The 27,396-nt window shown below is 45.8% G+C and overlaps 1 protein-coding gene across 2 annotated transcripts; it reads left to right on the top strand.

Annotated features, from left to right (window-relative positions):
- The first annotated feature begins 132 nt into the window (after positions 1-132).
- TRIM35 (tripartite motif containing 35) lies at positions 133-19,849 on the top strand. Of its 2 annotated transcripts, XM_024767723.1 has the most exons (7): positions 133-600; positions 12,255-12,350; positions 14,649-14,879; positions 16,509-16,531; positions 17,296-17,414; positions 18,839-18,930; positions 19,144-19,849. In XM_024767723.1, the coding sequence occupies exons 1-7, from the start codon at positions 166-168 to the stop codon at positions 19,414-19,416; spliced, it is 1,269 nt and encodes a 422-aa protein (XP_024623491.1). In that variant the 5' UTR covers positions 133-165; the 3' UTR covers positions 19,417-19,849. The 2 variants fall into 2 exon arrangements, with proteins under 2 accessions (XP_024623491.1, XP_024623490.1); XM_024767722.1 differs by having other exon boundaries at positions 18,839-19,849.
- The last annotated feature ends 7,547 nt before the right edge of the window (positions 19,850-27,396 follow it).

Below are 27,396 nucleotides of genomic sequence, written 5' to 3'. Positions count from 1 at the left end.
GCGGAGCCTCCCGAGCGCGCCCAGCGCGATTGGCCGGCACCGCTGTCGCTCAGTGCTCCGAGTGGAAGGGGCTGACCGCCGGCCTCCGCGGGGTCGCGGGAGCCGCGCGGCGGATGGGAGGGGCTGGAGCGAAAGTTGCGGGCGAGGGATCCGGGATCCGGGGCGATGGAAGCGGGGCCCGCCTTGTCCCCCGGGCCTTCCCGCTCCTTCAAGGAGGAGCTGCTCTGCGCCGTCTGCTACGACCCCTTCCGTGACGCCGTGACTCTGCGCTGCGGCCACAACTTCTGCCGCGGGTGCGTGACCCGCTGCTGGGAGGTGCAGGTGGCACCCACCTGCCCGGTGTGCAAGGACCGCGCGGCCCCCGCCGACCTGCGCACCAACCACACCCTCAATAACCTCGTGGAGAAGCTGCTGCGCGAGGAGGCCGAGGGCGCGCGCTGGACCGGCCACCGTTCTCCGCGCCTCTGCCGCCTGCACCGCGGCCAGTTCAACCTCTTCTGTCTCGACGACAAGGAGCTGCTGTGCTGCTCGTGCCAGACCGACCCCCGGCACCAGGGGCACCGCGTGCAGCCGGTGAAGGACACTGCCCACGACTTTCGGGTAAGCGCGGCCGCGTGCTGGAGGTGGCCGAGCGCGCACGTGGACTGGAACCCAGCACCCTGACCCCGCTGCTCCTGCACTCCAGCCTGCCAGAGCTGGTGTGCCCGGTCCCGCCCCTCTTCCCCCTGCCAGCTTGCTGGTGCCTCCTCGGGACCCCCACTCCCTGCCGCTGGTAACATACAGAGGCTGCCTTCTTCATCAAGGCCGGCCCATGGGCCTGAGATGGAAGGAGAGAGAATGTCAACAGGAAGTGTGAGAACTGGGGTTACAGGATGTTCTCAAGACAGCTCCCCTGCCCCACCACCTCTGAAGGGCTGAGGCCATGCACCCTTTCTACCACAGGTGTGTGGCCCATGCCCCTTTTAGAAGCACAGGTGTGGGTAAGCCCACAACCCTGGAACTTGGCACACTCAGAGTGGAGGTGCAGGACCCCAAGACCTGGCCAAAGATGTGGAGCCTTTTAGATCTTAGCACATCTTTCCCCTCCTTCCCGGGCTGGAGCCCTGTATTGTGTAGCTGTGGGGAGGCCTCTGGCCCTGGCCAGCTGTTCCCTTCTGGATCACTCTCAGCATCCCCCTAGAGTTCCAGTGGCTATAAATAAGGTAAGGAACAATTTTAGGGCAAACTAACATGGAGAAGTTTTTGGCAGAGGAAGGAAGAATGATCAGGAAATAAGATTAGCCATCTCAGGGGTTTTCAGATTTTTTTGACCTCAGCTAGCACATGGTAAGACATGTTTTTTCCATTGAGACCCAGAACTGCCACATGCATGTATGGTGTCTGTATCAGCTGAAACAAAAGTTCTGTGAAAATGTCTATTGTACTCAGGTATTTTCTGTCGTTTTATTTTAAAAACTGCACAGGGTGTAAAATATTAATTTATTTCATCACCAACTAAAACCTACTAATACATAGGTCAGACCCACAGTTTGGAGAACCCAGCTCTGCTAGGCTGAAGCTGAGTGTATTGAAAAGGAGGCACTATAAGAATGCCTGTCTCCAGACACTGTTTTAGTTTGTTTGCTTTAATGCTTTTCTTAAGAAATATCAAAAGTTGACAGTTCCATACACATTTTGACAAAGTTCAAGTGAAGGGGAATGTCATCAGTATGCTTGTTTGAACCCTCCAGTAGCTCGGCAATGGGATAAGCCTGTAACTGCTGTCACAGTGGTCCACAGCAGTGCTTTTTCTCATTCATTTCCCTTGGTAGAAGTGCCAGGTCCTGATTTGGGATAGCTGAAGTAAGTGCTGGGCATTCTGGGGGCTGGGGTTGAGGTAGGGGGCCACCATGGATTGAGTCATGACGAATCACCGTGGGACCGCCAGAAGTATAGATCAGGAAGATGGGCAGGGGTCAAGGCCAAGAGCACTAAGGCAGAACCCAGGGCTGAGCTAAGCCAGGATTCAAGATCAGTGAGCCAGGTGCCCCGAAGTGCATATGGTCTAATGACACCTTTCTGTTTATTCAGCAGATGCCTTGTACTGCTAGGCCCTGGGGATACCGCAGGACACGAGCTAAACAGTAATTCCTACCTTCAGGGAGCTTCAAGCAGAGACTGAGGGGTTAGGAAGTATTAGCCAGGTGAAGGGGGGTCAGGGAGGGTATTTCAGGCAGAGGCAGCAGCATGTGTAAGGGTCCAGAAGCAGTGACTTTCCAGGCACTGAGAGAATGAGGATGGAGATGCAGAAGGAGCCAGGAGGTCCCAGTCTTGGCCTTTGTTCTAAAGGCTGTAGGGAGCAGTTGGAGGGTTTTAAACAGAGGAATGATGCTGACAGACCAGTGGGCACTCAGGGCTATGTCTGAGGGGGTGAGGAGTCCAGTCGGGAAAGATCTGAGGAGTGTGCTCAGCCTGGTGCTGGGTGGCATCACTCATGCGTTAAATAGCTGTGCACCAGGACCTATCCTGGGTGCTGAGGCTGCAGAGGTCAGTAAGCCAGAGCCCCTGGCCCATGGAGCTTGCACTGTAGCGTGGGGACGTCAGCCAGCAAATAGACAAGTTGTCGTTCCGCATGTGTGGATAGGCGGTGGCGGTGGGGACAGTGTGGGAAGGCTGGACAGGTGAGAAGGGGCTGATGGGGAGCCCTGAAAGCTGTTCCATAGGGGCTTTGCGATGAGATGTGTACATTCGAAAGATTACTTTGGCAACCGTATGAGGGACTCCAGCAAAAATAATCATAGCAGCCAACACTTTTTGACCACTAAACTAGGTACCATGTGCTCTTAAGTGTTTACTTGTCAACACGCTTAATCCTCACAAAAACCCTATGAGGTTGTGTGTTAGTTTCCTCTCGCTGTTGTAATAAAATTGCCACAAACTTTGTGGTTTAACACAGCACAGATTTATTAGCTTACGGCTCTGGAGGTCAGAAGTCCCTACATCAAGGTGTTGGCTCCATGCCTTTTGGAGGCTAGGAGAGGATTTATTTCATTACCTTGTCCAGCTTTTGGAGGCCCCTTCCTTCATCTCTGAAGTGCATCATTCCAACTTCTGTTGTCCCATTGTCTTCTCTAACCCCCCTGCCACCCTATCGTAAGGACCCTTGTGATTACAGGGGGCCCCTGCAGACAATCCAGGATAATCTCCCCATCTTAAAATCCATATTTTAATCACATCTACGGAATCCCTTTTGCCGTGTAAGGTAACACGTTCCCAGGTTCTGGGGATTAGGATGTGGACATCTTTGGAGGGGCTGCTATTCAGCTTGCTACAGGTGGGTACTGTTCTCCCCATTTTACAGGCAATGACACTGAGTCTTACAGAGGTTAAGCAACTTGTCCAGAGTTAGAGCGTTTACTGTACAGTTCACCTGGAGCCTTGCTCTGCTCTTACTCTGGTCATGGACTTTTTTTTTTTTTTTTTTGCGGTACACGGGCCTCTCACTGTCGTGGCCGCTCCCGTTGCGGAGCGCAGGCTCCGGACCCGCAGGCTCAGCGGCCATGGCTCAAGGGCCCAGCGGCTCCGCGGCATGTGGGATCTTCCCAGACCGGGACACGAACCCGCGTCCCCTGCATCGGCAGGCGGACTCTCAACCACAGCGCCACCAGGGAGGCCCTGATCATGGACTTTGATAGAAGCTTCTCTGGTCCCTGCTGGCCCTCTGTTCCGGAGCCGTGAGGGCAGCTGCCTCTGTGTTGTGGGTCCTTAGAGGCTTGTGTGGATGAGAACCATCGTCAGTGGGCCGACAGGTGTGGAGTGAGTGCCTGCTCTGTGCCGGGCACAGTGTGTGCAGAAAAGGACAGGGTGGTTCAAGCCCCTGCCTTCTTGGAGTCAGGTGGGCATGATCGAATACTGATCACACCAATCAGTGGTCAGTCACGGGCAGTGAAAGCGGTACCTGTAGGATTAGAACGCAGGTCTCCTGACTCCCAGTCTGACGTTTGGCCCGGCTTGCATCTTCAGAGCAAACCAGCCCTGAACCTCCACCAGGTCCCGGGCCTCAGAACTTCCTTGTCTAGACCCCTTTCTTCTCCATCTCACTGGACTGATATGACGGCCATTCTCTGCCCTCCAGCTTCTTCCTGCCCCAGACCCAGCCTCTTCCCCTTCTGGGGTTACCGTCTTAGAATCAGTCTAGCCAAGCCTAATTGAGGTTTATTCCAGGCACCTCTTAAGTCTTCCCCTTCCAATCCTTCCCCCTTTTCCCAACTGCTCAGCCTCATCCTGGATCTCTCCTTATGGACCAGGCCTTCCCAGATCCAAGTTGTACTGGAGGATGTTTAATTGCCTCCTGGCAAGGCCTGTGACCAGGGGCAGGATGGGGTCTTACTGAGCACCGCCCATTGAGGCTCCTGAGTTAGGGGGCCTAGCTCTAGTTGCCATGGTAGACACCTGCTTCTTAAGGAGGACTGACCACCAAGGGAAAGGAAGAATGGGAGCCTGGATTGGAGTTGGAGAAGAAGGGCATCTGAGTGAGATCAGGTTGTCCCAGATGCATCTCTGCAGTCCATTTAAGAAACCCGGAAAATAAACCAGGAGGAGAGTTAAGTTACCTGGGACCAAGTGACACTCAGTAGTAACAAGCTAACACATGCCTGGTGCACTCTTATAAGTACTGAACGTGGATCCTCACAGCCATCCTCTGAGCTCGGTAGTGTTCTCATCCCTCCTATCCGGATGAGGAAACTGAGGTGCCGAGAAGTTAAGGAACGTGCTCAAGATCACCCGCTACTAAGTGGAGGAGCTGGGATTTGAACCTGGGTGGCCAAGTGCCAGAGCTCTTAGCTGCTATTTCAATCTGCCTGAAAAACAAATGTTTGAAATACATAGGAAAAATGACACCACCTGGAGACAGATGCCAGGACATCCTGGTGATGGGCTAGGTGAGCATATGTACAGAGAAAACTGCATTCTTCATTTTTATGGTGGCATTTGAGAGACCATGGGCACTTTCTTGCCTTTATCTTTCAGGGTTGGAGCCTGACTGCCCGAGAAAGAGCTTTTGCCAAAGTTCTCACCAGTGGTCAGTGAAAAGGACAAGGTACAGATCAGGCCTCCGAGCTCTCGATCCAGGAGGCCATGGGGTGTAGTGGAGAGAACGTCAACACCGAGTGTACTTGTCAACTAGGCAAGTGGTTAGTTGAGCATCTAGTTTGTGCTGAGACCTGGAGATGTGCAGTGGTTGAAACAGTCTCTACCTTTTCAGAGCAAGCCTTCATTCCGTCTGCAGTTTATGGAGCACTGCTGTGCTCGGTGAGAGGACCAGGCAAGAGGACCTGCCCCCAGGAAGCCTGCAGCCTTTACAGGAAAGTGAAGTGGTGATGCTGAATAGGAAGTTCAGTGGCAGAGGTGTCCACAGAGAGGCAACTAAACTCTACTGGGGAGGCCAAGGTGGCTTTCTGGAGGAAATGAAGAGGGCCTGAGCCTAGTTTTCAAGGCCACGTTGGGATAGCTGGGTGAAGCAGGTGGGAATCGGTCAGAAGCAGCAGTATATGTAGGGCCTCAGAGGACAGAGAACCTGGCTTGTGCTGGACAACCCTGGCTCTAGCACTTTGATAAGTACTTGAAAGGGTGCTGTGACAGGAAATAATATTCTCTTACTGGCACCCTTCCCCTTTTCTTTTATATCACACAGCACCTGTGTTAACGGATATTTTGGGTAAAACAATATTGTAAAATCCTTAGGATATTAAATATGCTGTTGAAATTTGCTGCTTAAGGTATCAAATTGTAATTTTTAAAAACACCTTGTAGACTATATAATCACATTCTGAATCCTTTAGTGTAAATAGAAACTTCCTATTTTGTGTGTATTTATAATTTAAGTCATCTTGAATGTTATAATTGAAGCCAAAATCAGAGCTCTTGCTGGACTTGAGCCCTGGCTGATGTTCCAGATGTGTCATGGGCCACTTAGCTCCACACAGGGCAGTGATGACCCTTATTGGTCCTGATCAGCCTTTGCACCAGAGCCCCCACTAGTCTCTGTCATTTCAGGCACTCCTTGGACTACATGCGGGTCCCTGAATGGTGGGTCCAATTGTGATCCAAGTGTGTTTAGTGTTAAAATCAGAATATCAGAAGCAAACATGAAAAGTGTATTGTTTAGATTCATTTGGAATCGCACTTTCTCCCTGTAGTATTTTGTAGGTTAACCACTAAATGTATATAGGGGGAAAAAGTGGAATAAAAAAATCTACAATCTAAAAAAAGACAAGGAAGAGAAGAAAAAGACGTATCGAGCACGCAGGACAGATAGCACAGAACGAGAAGGTGGACTTAAATGCAATTATGTTGGTAATTATGTTAAGTACTCCAGTTAAATGGCAAAAGCTGTCTGGATAAGAAAACAAAATCCAGTTCTGGGCCACTTAAATATGATGAAGTCATTAAATGAAAATATTGCATTTGCTTAAATTCAGTATCCTTTTGTGATTGAAAAAAAAATTAGCAAACTAGGAATAGAAGGAACTTTATTAAACTGCTTAAGAATACCAAAAAACTTACAGCAAATATCATATTTAATGGTGAAACACTTAGAGTTTTCTTACTGAGAACAAGAGGAAGGCAGGAATGCCTATTATGACCAATTTTATCCAAGTTTGTATTGGAGAGCCTAGCAAATAAAGTCAGGAATAAAGGCATAAGGTTTGGAAAGAGGGAAACAACACTGGCATTATATGCAGATAATATGATTGAATCTGCATAGAAATTTCTGTTGCATAGAAAATAAAAAGGTGCTATAGATAAATTATAAATATGTAAATGAGTTTAGACAGAATGCTGGTTTGTAAAATAAAGATTAACAGTTGTCTTTATATCAGTAGCAAATAGAAAATTTAGAAAACCATTTACAATAATATTTTTAAAAAATCAGATATCTGGGAATAAATGTAACGAGAAGTGTGCAGAACTCTGGCAGGGAAAAATAGAAAACTTTGTTGAGGGACATCAAAGAAGACTAAGTGGGAAGATATACCATATTCATAGATTAGAAGACAGTATTTAAAGATGTCAGGTATTCTCAAACTGATCTGTAGAGTCAATTCTATCCCAATCAAAATCCCAACATGATCATTTTGTGGAATTTGACAAGCTGATTTTAAAATTTACATGCAAGCTCAAAGGGCCCAGAATTGCCAACGCATTCTTAGGAAATATTTATTAGATGTCAGTTTATGTTGTAGCTGTAGAAGTTAAGATTGTGTTACTGGCACAAGGATAAACAGATGGCCAGGGAAACAGACTGGGGAACCTAGAAACAGATCTGTGTGTGATGTATGACAGAGGTGGCCTTCAGACCAGTAGGGGAATGGTAGTATTCTTTTTTCAATTAAAAAAAAAATTATTGAAATATAATTGATTTACAATGTTGTATTAGTTTCCAGTTTATTCTTAAATAATGCTTTTGGAGCAAACAAGCTACTGGGTCACACCATTCACAAAGTAAACTTCAGGTATCCACATTAGACCCAAATGTGAAAGGAAAGCTATAACTTTAAATAATATAGGAGATTACCTTTATGACCTCAGAGTAGGGAGGTATTTCTTAAAACCAACGAGCACTAATTCCAGAGGAAAACACTGATACATTGGATCACACTGAAATTAAGAAATATAAGTGGTACAATAGGAGATACTAGTTATGCATTTAACCCATAAAAGACATACACTGTGTATTTATAATAAATTCTTACATGCCAGTAGGAAAATGGCAGGCAACTCAATAGAAAAAGGGTCAAAGATTTTAATAACAGGTATTTAAAAATAAAGATCCAAATGGTTAATAAACATTTTTCATTCACATTGCTCATGTGGTATAAATTGGTACACCTGCTTTGGAAAAACGTTTAGCGTTTATCTACGAAAGTTGAAGATACACGTACCAGTGGCCCAGCAATTCTACCACCAGGAAATATTTTGTAGAAGAACCAGTGTACCTGTGCCCTAGGAGACCTATACAAGAATGTTAATCCTATTTGTATTACTCGAAGTTGTAAATGACCCAGCTATCCATTGACAACAGAATGGATACCTGATTGTGGTGTATTCATGAAATAAATTACAATGCAACGATGAACGGGTAAACTTACATACAATTATGTATTTGAATCCTACAAACTTTATGTTACGTAGAGGAAGCAAGACACAAAAGAATATATGTAGTTTTATTCCATTAATATAAAGCTCAAAACCAGGCAAAACTAAAGTGTATTATTTAGGTTAGGGATCATACATAGCGGATATAACTCTAAAGAAAAGCAAGGAAGTACCATAGAAATTAGGAGTTTCCTCTGACAGAAAAAAGGGATTAAGGTTCAGAAGGGACATGTTCTGGGTGGTGGTTACAGGGGTGTTCAATTTATAATTATTTAAGAGATGGCACGTTTAGGTCGTATGCAAAGAAAATAAATTGGTGACAACAACAAAGGAGATTGAAAGGTACAAAGTAACTCATTAAATTGGAGAGAAAAGGGAATTAATTCCCTGGCAGTCCAGGGGTTAGGACTCGGCGCTTTCACTGCTGTGGGTCAGGGTTCCATCCCTGGTAGGGGAACTAAGATCCCGCAAGCTGCGCAGCAGGGCCAAAAAAAAAAAAAAAATTGGAGTGAAAAGGAAGGAATTTCCTCTCATTAAGCTCTTGGTAAGTTATAAGAAAAAGTTAAAACTTCTAAAGTTTTCATTTTATAGGCTTTTAAAAATTTGAGGTATAACTTATATACAGTTAGATGCATAGATCTTAAGTGTTCAGTTGGATGAGTTCTATTACACACACCCTATACCTGCCACTGCAAACGAAGTAGAGAACATCTCCATCACCCTGGAGGCGTCCCTCCTTCTTCCCAGTCAGTCTTCCACCAAGAGGCAACCATTTTCTGATTTATCACCTTGGATTAGTGTTGCCTGATTTGAACTTCACATAAATGGAATGATGCTGTATGTACTCTCCTCCAAGTAGTATATACATACAATTTTTGATTCACCTATGTTATATGTGTCAGTAGTTCGCTCCTTTTTTTTTTACTGCTAAGTAGCTTTCCATTGTATGAATATACCGTAATTTACTCACCCATCTCTTGCTGATGGACATTTGGGTCATTTCCAGTTTTTGATTTTCCATAAGTTTTAAAGATGCGTTGTTTAATTTGACATTTATGGGAGAAAAATTTCATTCACATGCTAGGTTGTTTAAGGAATTGGGCAAAGTATGGCCAGAACTGTAAGCTTTTATTCTCCAGAACTAAAGAAATTGACATGTTTGATGTCAACAGATTTAGAAATCAGGTGACACTTTTGGAAACACAAAAGACAACTAGACAACATAGTAGTAGCTCCCTGAATGAAATAGCGTGGGTAGTCTTGTGGTTAAGACTGTGGCCTTTATTCTTGGTCAGTTCTGCAGACAGATCGTGGTAATTTTGGCAACTTACTTAACTTTCCTGGGCCTTCTTGTCTCTTCTGTATATTAGCAATATAGCGCCTACCTTGCAGAAATGTAAGAATTCAATAGAATGATGTTTGTAAAGTACCTAATTCAGTGCCTTGTGCATAGTACGTGCTCAATAATAACTGCTTGCTGGTGGTAATATAATCATTGGTGCGTCTCACCAGCTAGCCTCTCAGAGAAGGGCACATTTTATTTAGGGTTGGGATTTGCTGAATTAAAGCAAAACTCTCCAAGTGATTGAAAAGTTTGGGAAGGACAAGGGACTGTCACCCCCCTCCCATCTTAATTACCCCGTAAATCCCGGACTGAAGGTTGAAGGGCAGAAGGTTGGGCCGTGTTGTTTGGGGCCAGCACGCCCCTGGGTAATGTGACTTGCTTCACTCCTGTCATTCACACTTCTTTGGCAAATCGTGGAATTGTCTTTGGGGACCCTATTACATAACTTTGCAACAAAACATCTCGTCCCACAAAATGACACATTGGGATGATATTTCAGTGGTTTTGTGGGACGCTTATGCTAATGTTATTTTGCTGTTGACGAGACACACCTTAGAGGTGATATACTGCGGAATACAGTATTTTTTTAAAATCTGTTAAATATTGTCAAGAGGAACATAAACATGACTAGAATGAATAGAAAACAAAAGCTGCAGAAAAAGAAATCATTGTTTATTTTCTGTAGAAGAGTGGTTAAAAGAATGGACTGTGGAGCAGGACAGATGGGCTAGTTATCTAGTGCTGTGTAACAAATTACCCCAGTCATAGTGGCTTAAAACAAAAATGTCTATTATGTCATGGTTTCTGTAGGTCAGGAATCTGGCATGACCTGGCTGGTTGTTTCTGCCTCAGGGTCTCATGATACTGCAGTGTTGATCGGGGCTACAGTCTCATCTGAAGGCCCAAGAAAGCCAGGATCCCCACTCAGGCTCACTTGTGTGGTTGGTGGCAGGATTCGGGTCCTTGCGGCTGTTGGTTGGATACCCTCAGTTCCTAGCCCCATGGGCTGCTCCAGAGGGTGGATCACTTCCTTGCGAGGGAGCAAGCACGCGAGGGCAAGAAAGGGGTGTGTGCCGGCTTTTTGTCACCTCAGTTCGTGTCCCATCACTTTTGCCATATTCTGTTGGTTAGAAACAAGTCACTAGATCCAGCCCACAGGGAGGGGATTCCACCAGGGCATGAGTACAGAGAGGTGGGATCATTGGGGCCATTTTAGAGGCTGTCTCCTTCAATCTGTGCTCTGGCTCCAATGATGGATGTCCCTCCCACATGCAGAGTATGTTCACCCCCTCCCAAGATTCCCAAGCATCTTGTCCCATTACAGCATCAGCTTGAAGTCCAGAATCTCGCCATCTACATCAGGCCCAGGTGGGGATGAGGCTTTTGAGGACAAATCTGTATTTATCACTCGTAACAAATTAGCCCCAAATTTGGCATCTTAAAACAACAAACTTTCTTATCTCACAGGAGGGATCACTGGGAACGATCTTAGAGGCTGCCTGCCACCACTGTTTAGGTTCTCATCCTTGCTCTGCCATGAACTAGCCGTGTGCCCTTGGGCTAGTCACTTCCCTTTCTGTGCTTCAGTTTTTTCATCGGTAAAAGCGGACTGATAAAATTACTAATAGGAGTAATGTGAGGATTGAGTGACGTAATGTGTAAAGTCATTAGCAAAGTCCCTGGCACATAGTAAATGCTCAATAAATGGTAGTCATTTATAATTATTGTTGTTAGAATTGTTACTTTTCCAAAGAGAAAACTTGTGAGGCTTTTTCAGAATGTAGAGGGAAAAGGATAAAGATGGAGAGAAAATGCTAGGCCTGGGATACAAAAGGTCAGAATCCAACCTAAAACCAGCAGTGGTTCCTCTAGGAGCCCAGGGAGATCAGAGCAGAGGTTAAATTTATAAAACAAAAACTAAGCAAGAAGTATTTGAATCTGCTGATTAAAGTCTTTTACACGATCCAAGCACTACTAGACTATCAGGATAAGGCAGGGATGCGGGGAGACGTGTACAGTAGCCCCTCTGTAGTTGCAGGTTCCACATCTGTGGATTCAACCAATGGGAGATCAGAGATATTCGGGGGGGAAAATCCAGAAAATTCCACAAAACACAACTTGAATTTGCCACTCTGGCAACTACTTACATAGCGTTTTATACAAATACGACACCATTTTTATATAAGGGACTTGAACATCCTTGGATTTCAGTATCCGTGGGGATCCTGGAACCAGTCCCCTATGGATACCAAGGGAAGACTGCAGTTTAGATAAGGCCCTGTGGGAAGAACTGGGTCATCCCCACTATCAGGCCTATTCGTTCGTGACTGCAGACCAGTCCAGTTCAGAAAGTCACCAAGGGAGCCTGTGAGCACATTGTCTTTACCGTCGGGCCCACAGCTCAGGTTCATGGCCCAGCCTGCACCAGCTTTAGGCCAAGCGGGATGCCTTCTGTGCTGTCCCGTGACCAGGGTGGGAGGGAACAGGTCCCTTTACCTCCTCACCCTGTCTCTCCATCTGTATCAGGTATAAACGAAGGGGCTGGGTTAGAGGCTATCTGAGGCCCTTTATGCTGTACCCCATCCAGTTCAAGGTCAGGGCTGTGCTTTTCCAGCTGTGTCCCACAGCACGTGGCCGGACCGGCTTCAGTAAATGTGGTCGAGTGGTACCCACGGTGATGTGCAACTCCCGCTGTGATGTGGCATGCTGCATCCCTGCCCGGCCTCCGCCCTAACCTGCCTCCTTGCCTCCTTCTCGCCCCTCACGGCAGGCCAAGTGCAGGAACATGGAACACGCGCTGCGGGAGAAAGCCAAGGCCTTCTGGGCCATGCGGCGCTCCTACGAGGCCATCGCCAAGCACAATCAGGTGAGTGACGCTGGGGCTGAACGGGGCGACGGGGACACCCGGGGTTGCTGCAGGGAGAGGTGCAGGTGGGCCAGCCCTGGCCATGCTGCTGCCCACAGGGTCGGCCTTTGCCAGCCCTGATGGCCTCGCACAGCCTTGCCCTCGGACGCCGGTTGGGGCTGTGTGGCCTCTTTAAACACCATGCCAGCAGCCATGGAGCAGCTTCAACAGCCCCCTGCACCACCTGCCCTGTGGTTTCAGGCTGACAGCACGTGCCACGCTGCACCACTTGCCCAGCCGCTCAAGCCAGCGGCACCCTCATTGTCACTCCCCATGTCCATGGTCTCCAGAATGCATCCGTCCATTGACAGTCGTGCTGCACTGCCACCATCCTGGTCCAGGTCCCCATTGTTTTTTCCCTGGCCTCCTACCCGAGCCCCGTACTTCCACTCTTGTCCTGCAGTCCACACTCCCTGGAGTGGGCTGATCTTTTCTAAAAATAGATCGATTGTGTCACTCCTCTGCTTAAAACTGTCCAGTGGTTTCCATGGCACCCATGGCACAGTCCATGTGTCCAAGTGACAGCTGCTGTCTGTCCATCCCAGGCACTGTGGAATTCTCAGGTGGTCAGGTGTGAAAAGTCCAGGATTCCAGCTTCATTAATGCTTTTCCTCTAAAGTCAGTCAATCCAGGTGGATGAAAAATGAAAGTTTTGTGTTTACCTCTTTATTGAGGGGCTGCCACTGCCAGCATGGGAGTGGCTGGAGCTGAATTTACACTGGCTGGTTTTTCCTGTCTACTCTGTTTTTTATCTTCTGGTGTGATAAGAATCATCCCAGATTTCACTCTTTCCCTCTATACGTTATCAGTCTTTTTACCTGATATTTCAACAGTGCCATCTCTCCTCATATGCATTTCTTTGTTTATTAATAAGTGTGTACATCCTTTCACAAGTATAACAGCCATTTGCATTTCTTCTGTGAAGTTCACATTCTTTTCTCCTTGCACGTTCATAAGAACATTATGAAGAAGAAGAATCTACCATATAGGTTGGAAGTGTTTTTCCTAGTTCGTCCTTTTTCAAAAAATCATTTCCCGGGCTTCCCTGGTGGCGCAGTGGTTGAGAGTCCGCCTGCCGATGCAGGGGACACGGGTTCCTGCCCCGGTCCGGGAAGATCCCACATGCCGCGGAGCGGCTGGGCTCGTGAGCCATGGCCGCTGAGCCTGCGCGTCTGGAGCCTGTGCTCCGCAACGGGAGAGGCCACAACGGTGAGAGGCCCGCGTACCGCAAAAAAAAAAAAAAAAATCATTTCCCCCCTTTTTTTGGTCATTCTCCCTTTTTCAATGAATCATTTTGTCATCGTATTATCAGAGCCATAAACATATATTGAATTTTCAGTTCAAAGATGTGGGTTACTAACCTGCCATTGCTAGAGCACACAATTTGAGTTGTTTTTCCAAAATTTGTCATGGAATTGTACTTATGTATTTAAATGCATTACTAGTCTCTTGCCATGTAAAACTTCTTATTTTTATATGTATCCAATTATCTCATTTTCCTTTGAGGCTTCTCAATTTCATATCATGATAAGGAAGGTCTTTCTCATTCCAAGATGAGAAACAGGTCTCTGCTTTTTCTTTGAGTATATTTATGGTTTTGTTTTAACTTATTTTCAATGGTTTTCATAGCTATGATTAGGGGTGTGCATATTATTTATGATCCAGTTTTAAAATTAAAACTTCCTACTATTTTTTTGGTAAGCCTCTCTATCAAATTTGAGGTCCTAATATTGGAAGGCAAATAATTTGTTTTAAACGATTAGACATTGGATTTTATTTTATTTATTTACTTATTTTGGCCATGCGGTGCTGCATGCAGGATCTTAGTTCCCTGACCAGGGATTGAACCCCTGCCCCCTGCAGTGGAAGTGCAGAGTCTTAACCACTGGACATCCAGGGAACTCCCTGGAAGGCAAATAATTTTTTTAAATCTTTGCTGTTTGCAACAGTTCACTTCTGTGATTCAGGGCTTCCCTCACTATTGCACAACCTATACAGGTACAGAGTATTGCTGAGGAATTTATAGGACTACAGTTGTCATCTATAAGCAGTGATTTTATTTTTCATGTATCAAAACAACCTCATTAGGCTGTTTGACTTATTTTAAACTTATAAATTCGTGCTAAGAAAGCTGCATGTATATTTTGTCTTTCGAGGTTTTGCATGTGATTTCTCCTGAAAAATGGAGTTCCTTTGCTAAACATCTGGGAGCCACCGGGCTCGGTGATGGCTGAGGCCCCCTCCCGCCCTCTGCTGCAGGTGGAGGCTTCCTGGCTGGAAGGGCGAATCCGGCAGGAGTTTGACAAGCTTCGAGAGTTCTTGAGAGTGGAGGAGCAGGCCATCCTGGATGCCATGGCCGAGGAGGCCAGGCAGAAGCAGCTTCTGGCCGAGGAGAAGATGAAACGGCTGGCGGAAGACACGGAGGCCCTGGCCCATGAGATTGAGCGGCTGCAGTTGGAGATGAAGGAGGATGACGTTTCCTTTCTCATGGTGAGGAGCTCAACGTCCAGAGTCAGTGACAGGGACCAGACGTTCAGGGGCCAGCGGGGAGCCTGAGGCCAGCAGCCCTGGCCGACCCAGCCTTCCTGTAGCTTCTGGACCCCAGGTTGGAGGAGCTTCCAGATGAGGTGCTTGGCTTGTGTCAGGAGGCGTAGGAGCTTTTTTTTTTTCCGTAGGAGCTTTTAATCAAGACCTTGAGGGCCTCTCCACTCCTCTCTGCCTCTCTCCTTCCCTCCTCCTCCCTCTCCCTTCCTCTCTTGCACTTATTCTTCCTCTCTCATTTTTTGTTTCTTCTCTCTTGACTCCTTCTTGATACAGTGGGGTGCTTTTTAAATAATTTTTTATGTGCGGCTTCTCTAGATTTATGGAAAGTTGCCATTCTGTAGGTTATCTTTTCACTTTCTTGATGACATCCTTTGAAGCACAAAAGTTTTCCATTTTGCTGAAGTCCTATTTATCTTGTTTTCTTTTGCTGTTTGCGCTTTTGGTGTCATATCTAAGAAACCATAGCCTGATCCAAGGTCATGAGTTTTATAGTCTTGTCTCTACATTTAAGTCTGATCCATTTTGAGTTAATTTTTGTATATGGTACAAGGTGGGAATCCAGCCTTTTGCATGTGGATACCCAATTGTCCCAGCACCATTTGTTAAAGACCTTTCTTTTCTCATTGAATGGTCTTGGCACCCTTGTTGATAACCAGCCGACAGTAAATATGAGAGTTTATTTCTAGACTTTCAGCGTCCATTGATCTATATGTCCTTATGTTAGTACCACACCATCTTGTTTAGTGTTCTTCTAATGAGGTTTTTTTTTTAATTGAGGTATAGTTGATATACAGTATTAGTTTCAGGTGTTCAGCATAGTGATTCAAAATTTTTATAGATTTATATTCCATTTAAAGTTATTATAAAATATTGGCTATATTCCCTGTGCTGTAAATATATCCTTGTAGCCTGTTTATTTTGTACATAGGAGTTTGTGTCTCTTCATCCCCTCTCCTTATCTTGCCCCTCCCCTCTTCCCCTTCCCTACTGATAACCACTAGCTTGTTCTCTATATCTGTGAGTCTGTTTCTGTTTTATTATATTCATCTGTTTGTTTAATTTTTTTTTATATCCCACATATAAGTAGTAACATACAGTATTTGTCTTTCCCTGACTTATTTCACTTAGCATAATATTGTTCTTGCAAATGCCAAAATTTTATTCTTTTTTTATAGCCGTGTGGGATCCTCCCAGACCAGGGCTCGAACCCGTGTCCCCTGCATTAGCAGGCAGATTCTCAACCATTGCGCCACCAGGGAAGCCCCCCGAGTAGTAACTTTTAATAAGTTTTGAAACCCGAAAGTGTGAGCCACCAACTTTGTCCTTCTTTTCCAAGATTGTTTTGGCTATTCTGAGTTCCTTGAATTTCATATCATTTGTAGTATCAGCTTATCAGTTCCTGCAAAGAAGCCAGCTGTATTTTGCTAGGAATTGCATTGAATCTGTAGATCAGTTTGGGGGGGTATTGCCATCTTAACAGTATTAAGTCTTCTGATCCATGAACATGGGACGTATGGCTCCTTTTGAGGTCAGAAACTCATGTTTTCTCTGCGTCTCTGTTTTTTTCTTTTTCAGAAACACAAGAGCCGAAAACGCCGGTAAGTTGCCAAGGCTGGTAGAGGGGAGGGGAGGAGTCAGCAGAAATACCAGGGGTGCAGACTCCCATGGCTCCAGGGCCAGGCATGTAATGAGGCTGGCTGGGTGCAATACGGAGGGAGCAGGGGGACTGACCAGGTGGAGAGCCCTCTTTCAAGGCACCCACTTCCGATTTGCACTGGTGCAGTGTTGTTTTCCTGAGTGTACAACGTGACCATTCCCTGTGTGGGGAGAGAGTGCCATCGTGCACGGGGACTGTAGTTCTCTGGGGGCCGGCCCCGTGCCTCTGAGAGCCTCGGGACATGCTGGTTTGTGTTGATGGTTGTAGAGTTCACAGGGATGAATACGGAAGAACTGTGTCCCCATCAGAGCTGTACAAAGATGGAAGAAAGTGCTTTGGGCAGTAGTGAGTTCCCTGTCACTGGAGGTGTTGAAGCAAAGGCCAGTGACACCTTCAAAATGTGGGACTAGAGGACCCTTAAGGTGCCTTCCAACTCATATACCCTGCGAGCTGATGTGTACGTGTGATTTCTGCCCACGTGCATGTCTGAGAACCTCCTATTTATATTTATCCCAGTGGGGGCAGGATGGGCTCAAGTACTGAGTCCTGAAAGGGTGTGAGCTGCCCAGTTGGTTCCTCTTGTATTGAGTAAGATGGCCAGGGAGTCTAGGCCTGAGGCAAGGGATCCTATTTCCAGCTGACCCAGTTAGGCCCCAGGATGCATGGCCCTGGCCCAGCACACCAGGCCCAATTTTCCTTTCCCAGCCTCTTCTGCACGATGGAGCCGGAGCCTGTCCAACCTGGTATGCTCATCGACGTTTGCAAGTACCTGGACTCCCTGCAGTACCGAGTCTGGAGGAAGATGCTCGTGTGTGTTGAATCTGGTGAGAGGGGCCCAGGCGGGTGTAAGAGTGGGGAGGTCGTGCAAGGCAGAGAGCCAGCTGAACTCACTCCTTTCAGCTTCCCACCCCTCCTCCTCCTCCCCTCACTGGTCCCTTCTCCAGCCTCTTTCATTCAAGCCCCCGTGCCCTGCTCCCCTTCTTGCCCCACTGCTCAAACCCCTCCTGGCCGAACCCTACCTTTTTGGGTCCTGACTCTTGGCCACCTCTTCAGAAAGAGCAACTGACTTCCCTTTCTATTCTGAAACATATTGTATATATAATATAATGAAAGAGTTCCTCAGTTCAGGGGTGCCTCTCCAAGGTGATTCCAGCCCACATGAGTCACTATATCATGTGCTGTGGACTGAATGTTTATATGTCCCCCCCGCCCTCCAAATTCATATGTTGAAGCCCTAACCTCCATGTGATGGAATTTGCAAGCAGGGCCTTTGGGAGGTGATTAGGGTTAGAAGAGGTCATGAGGGTGGGGCCCTATGATGGGGTTAGTGCCCTTTTAAGAAGAGACACAAGAGAGTTGGCTTCCTCTCTCTCTCTCCCTCCCCCGTGTGAGGACACAGCAAGAAGGTAGCCATCTATAAACCAAAGAGGGCCCTCACCAGCAACTGAGCATGCTGGTACCCTGGTCTCTGAATTCCAGCCTCCAGAACTGTGAGAAATATAGTTCTGTTGTTTAAGCCACCCAGTCTCTTGATACTTTTGGAGTAGCAGTCTGAACGTGATTTTACAGGGAGAAATGTCAGTAACCCAGGGGCACGTTACATGCTTTTGTTAGATGTCACAGGCATTGTGTCAGGGTCAGGATCCCTGCCTTCATTGGCTTCCTGTGGCTGTCCGAACAAGGGACAAAGACTAGACGCTTTAAAATGGCAGAAATTTATTCTTCTGGAGGCTTGAAGTCCAAAGCCAAGGTGTCAGCAGGGCCGTGCTCCCTCTGAAACCTGTAGGGGAGGATCCTTCTCTGCCGCTTCCTACCTTTTGGTATTTGCTGTCAGACCTTGGCTGGTGGCTGCAGCACTTTGACCTGTGCCTCCAATATCACAGGGCTTTTCCCCATTATGTGTCTATGTCTCTTCTCCTCTTTTATAAGGACAACATTCATATTGGATTAAAGGCCCCCTCTACTCCAGTCTGATCTCATCTTAAATACTTATATCTGCAACAACCCCATTCTCAAATAAGGTCACCTCCTGAGATACTGGGGGTTAAGATTTGAACACAGCTTTTTTGCAGGGCACATTTCAACCCATAACACCACCCCTCAGCCCAGGGCAGCCGCCTCCATGCACTGGGCCCAATGGGACACAGTCTGTCAGTTTAGGGGGACTGGAGGCATCAGGCTGGCCTGACAGCAGGGCGGGCTGTAAGGTTTGCTGATTTCACCCACTCTCTTCCCACTGCCCACCCAGTGCCTTTCAGCTTTGATCCCAACACTGCGGCTGGCTGGCTGTCCGTGTCAGACGACCTCACCAGTGTCACCAACCACGGCTACCGGGTCCAGGTAGAGAATCCGGAGCGCTTCTCATCGGCACCCTGCCTGCTGGGCTCCTGCGTCTTGTCGCAGGGCTCACATGCCTGGGAGGTGGACCTGGGGGCACTGCCGAGCTGGCGCGTGGGCGTGGTGCGGACGCGCCAGGACGCGGGCGCCGAGGGCCACTCGCACAGCTGCTACCACGACACGCGCTCGGGCTTCTGGTACGTGTGCCGCACACAGGGCGTGGACGGCGACCACTGCGTGACCTCGGACCCCGCCACATCGCCCCTGGTCCCCGCCATCCCGCGCCGCCTGCGCGTGGAGTTGGAGTGCGAGGAGGGTGAGCTGTCCTTCTACGACGCGGAGCGCCACTGCCACCTGTACACCTTCCACGCCCGCTTCGGGGAGGTACGGCCCTACTTCTACCTGGGCGGCTCGCGGGGGGACGGGCCCCCCGAGCCGCTGCGCATCTGCCCCCTGCGCATCACCGTCAAGGAGGAGCTGGATGGCTGAAGCCTGCCCTGCCTGATGCCGCCGGGTCTCGCGCCCCGGTCCCGTTTTCTTTCTGTCTCTTCCCAAAGGCACACTTGCCTTGGTACCTCTCTGCCTCCCGCCTTCTTGCCAGGATCTTCCTACTGGCCATCGTGTCCTTTTCTGTGGCTCCAGGCCATGTACCTCCTCCCTCATTTTTGGTCCCTTCTCTACCTACCTTTGAAAGTTATCCAGGAGACACCTCCCTGATTAGGCTTTTTCCAAAGTTGTGGCATCCTCTGGACGTGAATTTTCTGATTCACATTCTAAGATTGCTGGGGATAATGTTTGCTTCTAAGAATGGGTCTGTTTAAAAATGTAAGTTTCATCATTTTCCAAGAGTGGTGAGGCCAGCAGACTGGAAGAGGACTGCTGTTGAGAAGAGTTTGTTACTCACAGTCTCCAGGAGGAGAGTCCTGCCATGGTGGGGGTGGGGTGGGGTTTGGGAAGCACCAGGGTCCTTAGGAGGCAGGGGGCGTGAGGGGAAAGCTTGGGTGGGAGACTTATTGTGCTTTTCAAGGGAAGGAACAGGCCAGGCAGGGTAAGTGGGTTTATGATTGGCAAGTTGGAATACTTTTGACCAGTGCTAGGGCACAGGGGCTGCCCCTAGGGATGATTAGGACAGGGGGATATTGGCCTGGAGTGGAGGAGCCCTGTGAGAGCCTGATACAGGAGGTGGTTGGGGGGGGTATAGCTCTGCATGTAGAAGGTTGGCTGCATTTGAAAGGCGTGCTCATAGGGGAGTTGTTTGCTGTATCTAGGAATTTGCTAGCCGGAGAAGCCCCAGATGCCGAAGTGTCAAGATTACAGAAAAGAAGAAAATATAGTTAATACAGGACCATTGCCATGGCTTTGGGGAGGACCCATGGCTAGGCTTGTCTGTCACTTTATACCAGTATTTAAAACTGCTCCAGGGGCCTCCCTGGGGCCCTTCAGGGTGAGGTTGGGGGCAAGGCTGCCCATCAGCTCGGCTCTGATTTATTGATTTACACTTCTTGGATGATTTCCTGTGAACAGAGGTTCCAGAGCACTTAAAAACACACAATTTAAAAACCATGGTTTAGACTTGTTCCCTCTGTGGGCCTCACTTTCCTCATCTGCAATGAGATTGTAGGCCTGGAAGGTGGTGCCCTTCTGTAATTGTGTGGAGCATCTTCCTCTGATTCTTCTCACAAAGGTACAGAAGGGAGGGAGAGAGGGGCCCTTTCAGTTAGGAAGGAAGGAAGGGGACGCGGTCCGGGGGAAGTACAAGGAGAGGGGGAGCTCCAGGGCTCGTGTCTTTGCTGACCTCAGCCTGCTCCTCGTCCTTGTTCTCCTGGCTTTTGTATTCTCATCCTGATTTCTTCTCCCTCTGCCATGCCTACAGACTCCTACCTCCACCTTTCCTTCCTCATACCTGCCCGCAGAGAGTTTTTAATTGTCAATTCACCGTGTCCTGGGACAGTACTGTAAAAGGAAATGTTTTCCCACTGGAGCAGTGTTCTAATGGGGTGCTTTCCTGACCAAGGGCTCACAGACTTTCTCCTGCTTGTGTCCCCTTGTTCACAGAAATGGACATTTTAAGCAGAAATGATGATTCAAAACTAAAAATTGGTTATAAATGGGATGTGTACATCATTGGCGGCCATGGGGAGGGACGTGGTAGGAGATGCCACTGAGTGAAGGAAGAGTAGGCGTGGGCGAGGGGGTGAGGCAAACAGGTGTGAGCTGAGCAGGGCCCTGCTAAAGGCTCTCAGACTCAGCCAAGGTCAAGGCACTTTGCAGCCAACACATCTGAGTCCTGTGTGCACTTTCTACCATAAAGTATTTATCTAGCCCATCAAATATAATTTCTACATAATAATCTTGACCTGAAATTATTTTGTTAGTTGTAATAAACTTATAAAAAATGTTTTTCCTTTCCACCTTAGGTGTTGGAAGAGGTTTTCTTAGAGGATAATTTGCATAGCCTAGGGCCCTTTTTACCAAAATGAAAAACGATATTTGAGCTAAAGCCCACTTTGTCTTTTGACATTTTCCTTTCAGTGTTGTTGTAAACAAAAGTTCATTCACCTTGTATTCTACTTTTTTTGTTTTTATTATTGGATAATCTATTGTATGGATATTCTGCATTTTATTTATTCTTCAGTTGGTGGCAACATTTCGATTGTTTCCACTTTTTGCCGTTATGAATAACACTACTGTGTACTGAGTACAAGATTTTGTGTGGACATAGGTTTTTCATCCTCTTGGATATGTATCTAGGTGTAGACTTGCTGGATCATATGGTAACTCTGTTTAACCTTCTGAGGGATTGCCAGGGACTTTCCAGTGTGGCTGCACCATTTTATAGTCTTACCAGCAGGGTATGGGGGTTCCAATTGCTCTATATCCTCATCAACACTTGTTATTGTCTGTATTTTAACACAGTGGGTGTGAAGTGGTATCTCACTGTAGTTTTTTCTTGGATTTCCCTGATGCTTAATGGTATCAAGCCTCTTTTCATGTGCTTATTCTCCATTTGTTTATCTTCTTAGGAGAACTGACTTCAGATCCTTTGCCCATTTTTAACTGAGTTTTTTGTCTTCTTACTATTGAGTTGCAAGACTTCTTTATATACATTCTAGATACAAGTCCCTTATCACATACATGATTTGCAGAAATTTTCTGCCACTCTGTGGGTTGTCTTTTCACTTGCTGGAAGATGTCCTTTGAAACACAAAAATTTTAATTTTGATGATGTCCAGTTTATTTTTCCTTTCGTTGCTTGTGTATCCTAGATCTCTTACCTTTGACACTGCCCTTAAGCTCAGAGACTCCAGATTCTGGATTTTGGCTCCGGCTTGGGCATTTGTCCTGCTGACAAGGAGCCCTAGTCCAAGAGCCCGTTCCTTCTTCCCTTGAGCCCTCCTACTGCCACCTCCCTCTCTCACTAGCCCCCATTTCACTCTCCTGCTCAATGTGACATCAAGACTGGAGGTTGACTTAATGATTCATGAGCTACCTGAGCCTTTTGAGCCTCTGTTCCCTCATCTAAATGAGGATTAGGATACCTACCTCAGGCTGTTGTGGGGATTTTGGTGTACAAATGCCATGTGGTATATCCTAAACATAGTATAGATGTAATACCTGTTGGCTAATTCTTCTGAAAATGGGAGGTTTTGAATGTTGACCTTACGAATCATGTTAATGAAAAATCCCAAAGGAACCTGAGAAATGTAAGTTATCCAATATTGGGAGCGCTCAGATTTCTTGAGACTTTTAACAAGAATGTATACACAAAACTTATGTTTATGACAAATTTCAGTAACATGGGAAAATGGTTATGTTGTGATGACCGAGAAGACTAGGATTTATATGTATAGACATGCAACACACACAGAAAGATAGTTTGTCTCTAATTTGTGTGTGTTGTTTGATTAGATCATCCATTTATGTGGCTGTAAAATCCAAAGGTACAAAAGGTTCTAGAACAGTCTCCCACTTCTGCCCAAACACTCAGCTCCCTTCCTTATGGGCAGTCATTACCATTAAAAAAATCCTTCCACAGAGATTTTATGTACAGCAATACTCTTGTTTTATGAGTATATTCTGGTTCCCCCAATACACTGTAATTTAAAAGCAGATACTCTAGATCTGTATCTCTAAGCAACCCAACAAGAGGAGAACACTCAAAATAAAGGATGTTATTCAAATAATTTCCTCCCCTCCAGGGGGAGGTTTGTTATGGATGTTTTCATGCAGTCAGTTCACTGGTGGATTCACCTTTTCATTGTTTATTTCACCCTAGGCTTTTAAAACAGGGAAAAACAAAGTGGAATTTAGTTGCTCCTGACATTGGAAGACAAAACTTACACTTGAGACCTCAACATATGTTTTTAAAATCTCAATCCTCACCAAGGTGTCCAGTGACCTACATAGCTAGTGGTTAAGAGGCTGGGCTATAGGATGGGCAACCTGGATTCAAACTCTGCCTCAGCCACTGTGTCACCTTGGGAGAGTTATTTAACTTCTCAGTGCCTTAGTTTCATCATGTGAAAGGATGGAGATAATATCTTAAGATTAATGGAGATAATAACCTACTCCATAAGGTGGTTATGAGATTAAGTGAGCAAATGTGTAAAGCACTTAGGTTAGGGTCTGGCATATACTTTGCCATTGATAGTTTACCGTTGTTTCCCCTGGCTCTGCTACTCCATAGCTCTGTGACTTCAGATAAAGCCATTCGACTTCTCTTCTATAAACGGGGAAACGAAGACGCGGGCATGATTTTTTCAAGGTCTTTTCCAGTTCTAATGTCCTGTGATTCATAATTTGTGTCCCTAGCGAAGGCTGGGATCCTGCACGCAGTAGGGGCTGCTGATTTAGGGTGCTGCTGTCGACCAGTATCCAAGACCCTGCAAGTGGTACCAGAAGGCTTGCCTCATGTTTGAGTCTGGAGAAAAAGAAAACGAATGAGTCGTAATGTGTGAAGGATAGAAAAGTTATTCCAGAGAGCAGCAGGTCTTGAAACTTTGTTCCTAAGATTAGTAATCAATCATGCACAATAAAATTGTACTGTCATGTTCCACAGATGGCTCATGTGCTTGTTTGTGGGAGGTTAAAGATGATGTCAGTGGACTTCCCTGGCAGTCCAGTGGTTAAGACTCCACGCTTCCAATGCAGGGGGCACAGGTTGGATCCCTGGTTGGGGAACTAAGATCCCACATGCTGTGCAGCCAAAAATAATAAAATAAAATGATATCAAATATTGACTCGCATGCACTGTGCATATGATCTCTGTGGCGGCAGAGCTGTTGGATTGGGCAGAAGATGACTGTTGATTGTTCGTGGTGAGGACTGAAGCAGGTCACTTCAGTTTTCAAAAAGAAACTGCATCTTCTCACATGCGCCTGTGTCACCCATTCCTTCCCCAGCCACGACTGGTGGACTGAGCAAGATGGATCACCGGCTGTGAAAGCCTGATTCCTCAGCACAGGGGAAGTGCTCCTATGGGCGCTGTCAGTCCTCTTTTATGGGTGTCTCTTGGGTGGGTTTCTTTCGCTGGGGAACAGGCCGAGGAAGATGGGAGATTTTGGTTTCTATGGATACTGGGCTAGCTGGGACTTGCATAATGTATTTCAGAGACAGACAGTCTGGGGACACTGGGCCCAGGAGGAATGTAGAGGCACATGGAAACAGGTTGGAGGGTCTGGGTAGTCAGGCTCCATTTCAGCCGTCCTCTGGAGATGCGGGTCTGGGATCCTCCCCTACCTTCTGGAAAGCTGGCAACTTGGAGCCCCAAGGATCCAAGGATGTAGTGCGTGAATGGCGCCCCCTACAGGGCATGGCATGTACTGGGGGGCTCAACAAATACTCCCACTCTTTCGCTTCCCCTTTTATCTCAGCAATGGACTAAGAGGATCCATCAATAAATAGGTTTAGCGTGTGAATCCTCCCTTGTTTATTTACAAAGCATTCCATCATGCCCCTCGTTTTTCCCTTCTCCGTTAATCGTATTTTTTATTTTTATTGTGGTAAAAATACACATAACATAAAAATTACAATCGCCTGGGACAACATTAAACGCACCAACATTCGAATTATAGGGGTCCCAGAAGAAGAAGAGAAAAAGAAAGCGACTAGGAAATATTTGAAGAGATTATAGTTGAAAACTTCCCTAATATGGGAAAGGAAATAATCAAGTCCAGGAGGCACAGAGTGTCCCATACAGGATAAATCCATGGAAAAAAACGCCTAGACACATATTAATCAAACTATCAAAAATTAAACACAAACAAAAAATATTAAAAGCAGCAAAGGAAAAACAACAAATAACATACAAAGGAATCCCCATAAGCTTAACAGCTGATCTTTCAGAGAAACTCTGCAAGCGAGAAGAGAGTGGCAGGACATATTTAAAGTGATGAAAGAGACAAACCTACAACAAAGATTACTCTACCCAGCAGGGATCTATTCAGATTCGAAGGAGAAATTAAAACCTTTACAGACAAGCAAAAGCTAAGAGACTTCAGCACCACCAAACCAGCTTTACAGCAAATGCTAAAGGAACTCCACTAGGCAGGAAACACAAGAGAAGGAAAACACCTACAATAACAAACCCAAAACAATTAAGAAAATTGTAATAGGAACATACATATCGATAACTACCTTAGATGTAAATGGATTAAGTGCTCAAACCAAAAGACACAGACTGGTTGAATGGATACAAAAACAAGGCCCGTATATATGGTGTCTACAAGAGACCCACTTCACACCTAGGGACACACACAGACTGAAAGTGAGCGGATGGAAAAAGATATTCCATGCAAATGGAAATCAAAGGAAAGCTGGAGTAGCAATTCTCATATCAGACAAAGTAGACTTTAAAATAAAGACTATTACAAGAGACAAAGAAGGACACTACATAATGATCAAGGGATCAATCCAAGAAGACTGATATTTATGCACCCAACATAGGAGCGCTTCAATATATAAGGCAAATGCTAACAGCCATAAAAGGGGAATGGACAGTAACACATTCATAGTAGGGGACTTTAACACCCCACTTTCACCAATGGACAGATCATCCAAAATGAAAATAAATGAGGAAACACAAGCTTTAAATGGTACATTAAACAAGATGGACTTAATTGATATTTATAGGACATTCCATCCAAAAACAACAGACTACACTTTCTTCTCAAGTGCTTATGGAACATTCTCCAGGATAGATCACATCTTGGGTCACAAATTAAGCCTTGGTAAATTTAAGAAAATTGAAATCGTATCAAGTATCATTTCCGACCACAATGCTATGAGACTAGATATCAATTACAGGAAAAAATGTGTAAAAAATACAAACACATGGAGGCTGAATAATACACTACTAAATAACGAAGAGATCACTGAAGAAATAAAAAATACTTAGAAACAAATGACAATGAAAACATAACGACCCAAAACCTATGGGATGCAGCAAAAGCAGTTCTAAGAGGGAAGTTTATAGCAATACAATCCTACCTCAAGAAACAAGAAACATCTCAAATAAACAACCTAACCTTACACCTAAAGCAATTAGAGAAAGAAGAACAAAAAAACCCCAAAGTTAGCAGAAGAAAAGAAATCATAAAGATCAGATCAGAAACTAATGAAAAAGAAATGAAGGAAATGATAGCAAAGATCAATAAAACTAAAAGCTGGTTCTCTGGAAAGGTAAACAAAATTGATAAACCATTAGCCAGACTCCTCAAGAAAAAAGGGAGAAGACTCAAATCCACAGAATTAGAAATGAAAAAGAAGTAACAAGTGACATTGCAGAAATACAAAGGATCATGAGAGACTAGTACAAGCAACTATATGCCAATAAAATGGACAACCTGGAAGAAATGGACAAATTCTTAGAAAAGCACAGCCTTCCGAGACTAAACGTGGAAGAAATAGAAAATATAAACAGATCAAACACAAGCACTGAAATTGAAACTGTGATTTAAAATCTTCCAACATACAAAAGCCCAGGACCAGATGGCTTCACAGGTGAATTCTATCAAACATTTAGAGAAGAGCTAACACCTATCCTTCTCAAACTCTTCCAAAATATAACAAGGGAGGAACACTCCCAAACTCATTCTGTGAGGCCACCATCATCCTGATACCAAAACCAGACAAGAATGTAAGAAAGAAAGAAAACTACAGGCCAATATCACTGATAAACATAGATGCAAAAATCCTCAACAACTAGCAAACAGAATCTTACAGCACATTAAAAGAATCATACACCATGATCAAGTGGGGTTTATCCCAGGAATGCAAGCATTCTTAAATATATGCAAATCAATCAATGTGATAAACCATATTAACAAATTGAAGAATAAAAACCATATGATTGTATCAATAGATGCAGAAAAACCTTTTGAGAAAATTCAACACCCATTTTTATGATAAAAACCCTCCAGAAAGTAGGCATAGAGGGAACTTACCTCAACATAATTAAGGCCATATATG

The sequence above is a fragment of the Neophocaena asiaeorientalis genome, unplaced genomic scaffold, assembly GCF_003031525.2.
Source record: "Neophocaena asiaeorientalis asiaeorientalis breed wild unplaced genomic scaffold, Neophocaena_asiaeorientalis_V1.1 scaffold523, whole genome shotgun sequence".
Lineage (NCBI taxonomy): Eukaryota > Metazoa > Chordata > Mammalia > Artiodactyla > Phocoenidae > Neophocaena > Neophocaena asiaeorientalis.
The sequence above is the reverse complement of the archived record's forward strand: the minus strand, read 5'-3'. Positions and strand labels throughout refer to the sequence as shown.